General features: G+C 45.6%; 1 protein-coding gene across 1 annotated transcript in view; it reads left to right on the top strand.

Moving 5' to 3' along the window:
* Positions 1-679, top strand: part of LOC134437133 (endophilin-A1-like) — a 46222-nt gene extending 45543 nt beyond the window's left edge. The window contains exon 9 of the mRNA XM_063186594.1: positions 480-679. Within this exon, the coding sequence (XP_063042664.1) occupies positions 480-679 (200 nt within the window). The remainder of the gene's footprint in view (positions 1-479) is intronic.
* The last annotated feature ends 7302 nt before the right edge of the window (positions 680-7981 follow it).

The raw sequence follows: 7981 nt of genomic DNA, 5'->3' as shown, positions 1-7981 counted from the left end.
CTCTCTCTCTCTTGCTTTTTTTCTTTCTCCCTCATCCCTCCATCTCTTCCTCTATGACTTTCTCTCTCTCTATTTTTCCCTTGTATCTTCTATCTGTATTTTGCTTTCAATCTTCCATTCTCCAACATCTCTCCATCTAATTTTTCCCTCGCTTTCTCTCTCTCTCTCTCTCTCTCTCTCTCTCTCTCTCTCTCTCTCTCTCTCTCTCTCTCTCTCTCTCTCTCTCTCTCTCTCTCTGCTTCTCGCTCCATTTCTTGATGCAACACATGGTTTATTTCTTTGCCATGCTTAACAACATTTCATCCACCCCCCCCATATCTCTCTCTATCACTCCCCCTTTCCCTTCCTCTCCCTTCATCTCTTGCTATACCATTTTGAGCCACTGAAAAATGAAACATGCTCTCTCTCTCTCTCTCTCTCTCTCTCTCTCTCTCTCTCTCTCTCTCTCTCTCTCTCTCTCTCTCTCCTTCCTTCCTCAGCGGCCACCCTGGAGCAGCCCTGCTGTCGAGCGCTGTACGACTTCGAGCCGGAGAACGAGGGCGAGCTGGGCTTCAAGGAGGGCGACCTCATCACGCTGACCAACAAGATCGACGACAACTGGCTGGAGGGCGCCGTCAGCGGCAACACCGGCTTCTTCCCCGTCAACTACGTCGACGTCCTGGTGCCTCTGCCCAACTAGGCCGCTGATGATGATACCAACTTCCTGTTTCTCTCGTTCCTGTTTCCTGTCTAAGCCCCGCCCTCTGCCGGCCCCACTTTCTCACTTCCCCATCAACTATGTTGACACCCTGGTGCTTCTGCCCAACTACTAGGCTATACTACCCACTTGTCACTTCCTGTTTCCTGTCTACGCCCCGCCCCTTAAGACAACCAACCCCCCCCCCACACACACACACACATACCTTGGTGCTTCTGCCCATACCCCAACCCCTTGTCGTTTCCTTTCTAAACCCCACCTCCATCCTGGTGCCTCTGCCCAAACTAGGCCCCTCTCACCCGTTTCTTGTCTAAATCCCGCTTACACTACCACCGCGTCTGTGATGCCACAGAGGTGATCAAATTTGCACACTGAAAAATTATAGTGCAATGTGGTTAGGAATTTGTCATGTGCGCGTGCATGCTGCATCAATGCTTGGTTTTGATCGCTCCTACGCCACCACAAATGCGGACTTTTCAGAAAATTATCTTCGACCACACCCCCGTCCTGGTGCCTCTGCCCCCACCCATTTCCTGTAAGTAAGTTGTCCTGCTGCCTTAAGTTTGTAAGTTGCAAACATTAGGCTGCAGGACAACTTACTTTTTTATGTTTTACTGCAATGTTTTACAATGTACTTGCAAACCCCTTCCAAACAACCAGTAATACCCAAAGTGACCCCTCCTCCGTCCACCCTCTCTCCCTCCCTCCCTCTCTCCATCTCTCCACCCCTCCCTCCCTCCATCCCTCTCTCCCTCCCTCTCTCCCTCCCTCCCTCTCTCCATCTCTCCACCTTCCCGCCCACTAGCTGCCTAGCAACCAGCCGCCTTCTCTCTCTCTCTGTCTCTCTCTCTGTCTCTGCCTGGACTGGTCTCTTCGTCCGCCCATCCATCTGTCTATCCATCCGTCCATCCGTCAGTGGAAGAAGAGGTGCTGTGCTTGTAGGGATGGTTGGCGAACGAGGAGGACAAACGACAATAAACGACAACAACAACAACAATAAGATGAATATGAAATAAACAACACAGCCTGCTGAGTGTGATTGTACAGTGTAGTGTTGAGCTCTCAGGCAGCACAGGCGGTGTGTGTGTGTGTGTGTGTGTGTGTGTGTGTGTGTGTGTGTGTGTGTGTGTGTGTGTGTGTGTGTGTGTGTACCGTATGTGTATGTACGTATGTGCGAATGCGAATGGCTGTTTTTGTGGGTGCTGTTTTCTGTTGGGAAAAAATGTCCTGCTATGCTGTTGAGATGACATTGTACTCAGACATGTTGGCTTTACTGTATTGTCTGCAATGTTTAGGACAAGCTAGCGTTCTTGTGTATGCTCGTGAACCAGTGTGTGTGTGCGTGTGCGCACGTGTGTGTGTGTGTGCGCGTGTGTGTACACGTTACATGTTGATGACAGCCCGTTGGTAAGGGTATGCCGATGGCTTTTTTTGCTGCATGTCTTCTCTTTGCCTTTCTGTTTGTGTTGTTCTAATAATGCTCTAGCATGTCAGAGCGATTTTGTGTGTCCGTGTGTGTGTGTGTGTCTGCGTATGTGTGTGTGTGTAAGTGTGTAGGAGAGAGTGACTGCTAAAATGTATCGGCAAGTCATGTACATTTCAAGCTGAATATGAAATTTATTTTTTTGTTTCATATAGACATAGCGAGATGTCTAACGGACGTAGCGGACATAGCGGTCGTAGCTAGCTAGTGCTGTGTCACTATGGGGTGCCTATATCTAAAGGACGTGCTGTGACTTGTTGATCGAAATTAGAAAAAGAAAAAAAAAACTATGAGGAGAGCAAAATTTTCACTAAAATTTACGAACATTCTTGAGCTGTCATAGAGCATTGTGACATCACAATGACAATTTTGCTGACATTCTGTCATTCTACTCCTCATAGGGCTAAGACCTTCCTGCTATCCCCAGTGTAACGTCCTCCCCTCTTGTAAACTAATCAGTGTTGAGCGTGTATGAATGGCTTAAAGGTGAGGTAGGTCATGCATTTTTTTGTTTGTTTGTTTTCATTTCCGCCATTTTATTCTATTGAATTATTTCTCAATTATGTTAGAAAAAAAACAATTTGAAAAATGGTAAGAGTTTTCTTACTTTAAAACCAGACTGCAGTTTTGGGATGTTTTTTAATGTGCTATTGCCTACCTTGCCTTTAAAGTTACCAATTTGGAAAAAGCACATTCCTCTCTCATGAGCAGGTCATGGAACTTGCTAGTAGCTCCCAACCGTTTTCACAGTACAGGCAGTCCATCTAATAGAATAATATTACAATAATTCTCCTTCAGATCTGTCACACTACCTACAGTGTGACAGGATCAGGAGTAGTATTAGGGAATAGTGTGTAGCATGTGTTTATCTTCATTTTGGACACGGACATCTTTGTTAACCTTTAAGAGTGTACGAATGTTCAGGCAGTGAAAGTTCTATAGAATTCTGGGCATCATTCAATACAATATGGAATTTTAGAATCTTGCATTGTTATAGAACACATTCTTTTTATAGAATGTTCAAAAACCCACACTCTTAAAGGTTATCCTTGAGGCACCGTGTCTCTTAGACTTGGGCGAGCTCTTTAGCCCAACTACAGGTACCGTATGTGGGGTTGTCGTCACTCTTTCAGTGTAAAGTAATTCAGTGAATATATCTGGGCTAAGGGGCTCGGACTCAGGGTTGCCAGATTGTGCGGTTGCCACCCAATTTGGGCTGTTTAAGATGACCATCTGCGGGTTGAGAAAAAATGTATTGGGCGGCTTTTTCTCTTTATTTTTTGGCCATAGAAGAACTCAGTCGAATCTAGTTCGAATTGGGTGGGATTTTGTGCCTCCACATGGTGTTTGAGCATTTATTGGGCTGAAAATCAGTCAACATCTGGCAACCCTGGGCTCAGTAAACAAAGTAGGCACAGTATTATGTTTTTATTTTGCCCACTGTCAGTCAGTCAATGCCTTTTGTCTCAAGTGTGAGCCTTCAATTAGCCTTTGGTGTTCTTTAGTGAATATGATGATGTTTGTGACACACACACACACACACACACACACACACACACACACACACACACACACACACACACACACACACACACACTTCAGATTGTATTTATTTATGTACCTCTATCTATCGGTATTAAATGAGCTATAATGACCGAAAGCATGTGCGTGTCTGAGAGTGTGTCTGAATGAGAACATGTCTTTAGAGGAGTCTATGTATATGTGTGTATTCAATCAAGTGTATGGGTGGTTGTGTATGTGTGTGCGCGTGTGTGTGAACGTATGCAAGGTATGTATGCTGTGTGTGTGTCTGTGTGTATTTGGTATTCATATGTGTATATTAAGCTGAACCAGTAAGCAGTGTTGTGGCATTCTTCAGTGTGTGGTTATTGTAATCGGTGAGAGAGCAAAGCTTGTCATGAACAGTAACCAGCATCTCCTTATCCACCTCAATGTACTATGATGACAGCCAATCAAAGCCCACCACAGTCCCTCGAAAGCCAATCAGTCAGCGTCATAGTGCTCTATGACATCACAAAGTGATATATCCTGATGACATCACAAAGTGATGGATTCTGACATGAACAATGCTCTAAAGTTCTTTAGACTGAAGACCAAAATGACGAAATAGCAATAGTGACAAAACCAGTGAGTCTGTCACTTGATAATTGGCAATACTCAACTGTTGAAAAGCTTTCAATTGGCCAGAGACTGCCGAGCTGTGATTGGCTGGTGATAATTTATTAGCAGGGTTCTGATTGCTTAGGTTTTGTCTATTTATGGGACAATCTGTGGTCCCTGACCTGCAATCCAGAATGACTTTTGTATTTCTTTTCCTTCAGTTTTAACATGTCCTTCTCATGAAAAACAAATTCATCCTTCGTTGAAAACATCCAAAATGGAGGCAATAAATTCTGAACAAGCAAAAGCAAAATTGATTAAACAAAACGTGCTGTAAATATTTATTATTTCCTTGTCTGTAATATCTATTTATGTCCTGTTTTTTATTTTCACTTACTGTTTCTTGTGTCATTGTGGTCAATCCCTGTGTGCTGTGCTCTGGACCAATAAGAAGGGATGGTGTGGTTGATTGACACAGACTCTGGCCAATGGCAGTGTCTGTATCTAAGGCTAACAAGAATGTCAGAGAATTACCCTCAGCTCCTGAGACCTACTGCCTGCCCTCTCCGGCCTTGTACTCTCAACTGCCTCTCTCTCTCTCTCTCTTTGTGTGTGTGTGTGTGTGTGTGTGTGTGTGTGTGTGTGTGTGTGTGTGTGTGTGTGTGTGTGTGTGTGTGTGTGTGTGTGCATGCGTGCACAAGCACTTGTGCGTGTGCGCGCGTACATGCATGCGTGCATCTGTCTCTGTGAGTGAGTGCGTGTGTGCTTGTGTGTATTAGTGTGTGCGCATGAGTATTTGTGGATGTGTTTGTGTATTTGGGGGTATTTGTGTATGCGTGCGTGTATGTGTACATGTACACTAAAGAAGTATTTATGAATATATAGGGTATTTATTGAAATGGACTGGTCATATCAGAAGGTCTGTGTGATTGTGAGTGTGTGCACAGTGTGTGTGTGCACAGTGTGTGTGTGTGTGTGTGTGTGTGTGTGTGTGTGTGTGTGTGTGTGTGTGTGTGTGTGTGTGTGTGTGTGTGTGTGTGTGTGTGTGTGTGTGTGTGTGTGAATGAATCGGACAGAGTGTGTGTACAGTGTGTGCGTGTACACATATTTTATAGGGCATGTGCTGCACAGCCTTGTGCTGTTCTTGCTCTCTTCTTCTCTTTAGAGTTTATTTTATCCTCCTCTGGTCTGCAATGCTGTCTTTCTCGGTCTCTCTTTCTCTCTCTCTTTCTCTTTTTTCCTGTGATGGAGTGACACGCGTGACAATGCTTCATGTGAGACTAAATAAACACTAATGCACAGTACCCAACGACGGCTCTCGCGTGCGTTTCTGTGTGTGTGTGTGTGTGTGTGTGTGTGTGTGTGTGTGTGTGTGTGTGTGTGTGTGTGTGTGTGTGTGTGTGTGTGTGTTTGTGAGATAGAGACAGAGAGAGAGATAGAGGCGTTGACATTTTTGACATTAGGCATGTGTGTGTATCTTTGCTTGAGAAAGAGTTTAATGTTTGCTTTCAATGTGTACTGCAAATACAGAACACACACCAATAGTCAATATCACTGTAAATGCAGACGGAATTTGAAGGGATGAAAGCAAAAGCCCACCTGGGAAACTCCAACTCCCATTGTCATTGTGACACAGCACTCCACAGCGTTCACTGCACACAAAATGGCATTTTATGCCTCACCCGTGCAAGGGGGCAACCCCCAATGGTGCCCCAAGGGAGCAGTGCAGCGGGACGGTACCATGCTCAGGGTACCTCAGTCATGGGGGACAGAACTGCTCAATTACTCCCCCCACCAACCTGGCGGGTCGGGAGTCGAACCGGCAACCTTTGGGCTACAAGTCTGACCAACAGTGAGTCTGACGCCCTAACCGCTTACCCATGACTGTCCGAATGTCTTTTCGGTTCCACAAATATCAATACATCAGAAACAATATATCTTTAATATGTTCATATATACGTGTATATAGGCCTATGTAACATACAGCATACGGTATGTAATGTGAGAAAAAGAAAAATATGTCTTGTGGTGGAGGAAATTGAAGAAATAGTGAAAGGGTGCCCCCTTGTGTTCATATGTCTGTAAAGTCAGGAGTGTTCAGAGCAAGATCACTCATTTTGAAAAAATACGATACAAATGGACACAAAAGAATGCCGTATCTGGTCATGTTTTCTTTTTCTATTATTATTTGAAGTGGAGTGGAGTGTGGCTTTGGAGAAAGTGTGTGTGTATGTGTGGTAGGGGGGAGGTGTATGGATGTGTGGCCTACGTGTGCACATCAGTGTGTTTCGGTACATCTGTGTGTGTGGGTGTACAACTTTGTATGTGTGTGTGTGTAGTGTACAACACTTGAAAGACTGCAAGATGAATGTTTTGAAAAAGGGCAAGTGTGAGCATGTATTTATGTGTCTGCATGTGTGCGTGCCTGCGAGTGTGCGTGCATGTGTGTGTTTGTGTACAACTTTGGTGTGTGTGTGTGTGCAGTGTACAATACGTGAAAGAGTAAGATGCATGTTTGATGCATGTTTTGAAAAAGGGTATATGTGTGTGTGCATGTGCATGTGTGTGTGTGTGTGTGTGTGTGTGTGTGTGTGTGTGTGTGTGTGTGTGTGTGTGTGTGTGTGTGTGTGTCCGTGCATGCGTGTGTGTTTGTGTGCGGCACTGGCTGATGGAAGCTTCTGAGGGGCCCTCTAGAAGCCTAGATCAAATCAAAGGAGAACCAATTACTCCACAGAGCCTCAGATCTATACAGAAGCACTAGGAGAGTCTATCTGAGAGAGAGAGAGAGAGAGAGAGAGAGAGAGAGAGAGAGAGAGAGAGAGAGACAGCGGCACTAGGAGAGGCTATTTAGAGAGAGAGAGAGAGAGAGAGAGAGAGAGAGAGAGAGAGAGAGAGAGAGAGAGAGAGAGAGAGAGAGAGAGCTTCAGCAGCATTAGGAGAGGCTATTTAGAGAGAGAGAGAGAGAGAGAGAGAGAGAGAGAGAGAGAGCTTCGGCAGCACTGTCTTATCTACGAGAGAGAGAGAGAGAGAGAGGGAGGGAGGGAGAGAGAGAGAGAGCTTCAGCAGCACTGTCTTATCTACGAGAGAGAGAGAGAGAAACAGAGAAAGAGAGAGAGAGAGAGAGCTCCAGCAGCACAAGGAGAGTCTGTCTATCTATGACAGAGAGCGCTCCATCAGACAGCCCCATCCAGTAACCTGATCAAGGACTGCCCACGCTAGCGCTTGGTCCTTGAAGACCACTCTTATTGACGTCTTAATGATGATGTATTTTTCCTTTAGCTCTCTGCATTGCATGTGAATGTAACGGAGGCTAACTAGCAGAGTGTGGCATGGAAAGTTCGTAAACTTCCCTCCTAAACCCTTATACAGTGTCGTCAAAAGGGCAGTCATGGGTAAGCGGTTAGGGCGTCAGACTTGTAGCTCAAAGGTTGCCAGTTCGACTCCCCACCCACCTTGGTGGGGGCAGTAATTAACCAGTGCTCTTCCCCATCCTCCTCTGTGACTGAGGTACCCGTCCCACCACACTGCCCCCCCCTCTGTGGGCTGCCCCCTTGCACGGGTGAGGCATAAATGCAATTTTGTTGTGTGCAGCGTGCACTTGTGTACTGTGGAATGCTGTGTCACAATGACAATGGGAGTTGGAGTTTCCCAGTTGGGCTTTCACTAGCGCTGAGCTATCG

The sequence above is a fragment of the Engraulis encrasicolus genome, chromosome 21 (genome assembly GCF_034702125.1).
Source record: "Engraulis encrasicolus isolate BLACKSEA-1 chromosome 21, IST_EnEncr_1.0, whole genome shotgun sequence".
NCBI lineage: Eukaryota > Metazoa > Chordata > Actinopteri > Clupeiformes > Engraulidae > Engraulis > Engraulis encrasicolus.
Note: the sequence above shows the minus strand (reverse complement) of the source record. Positions and strands in the feature narration are given on the sequence as shown.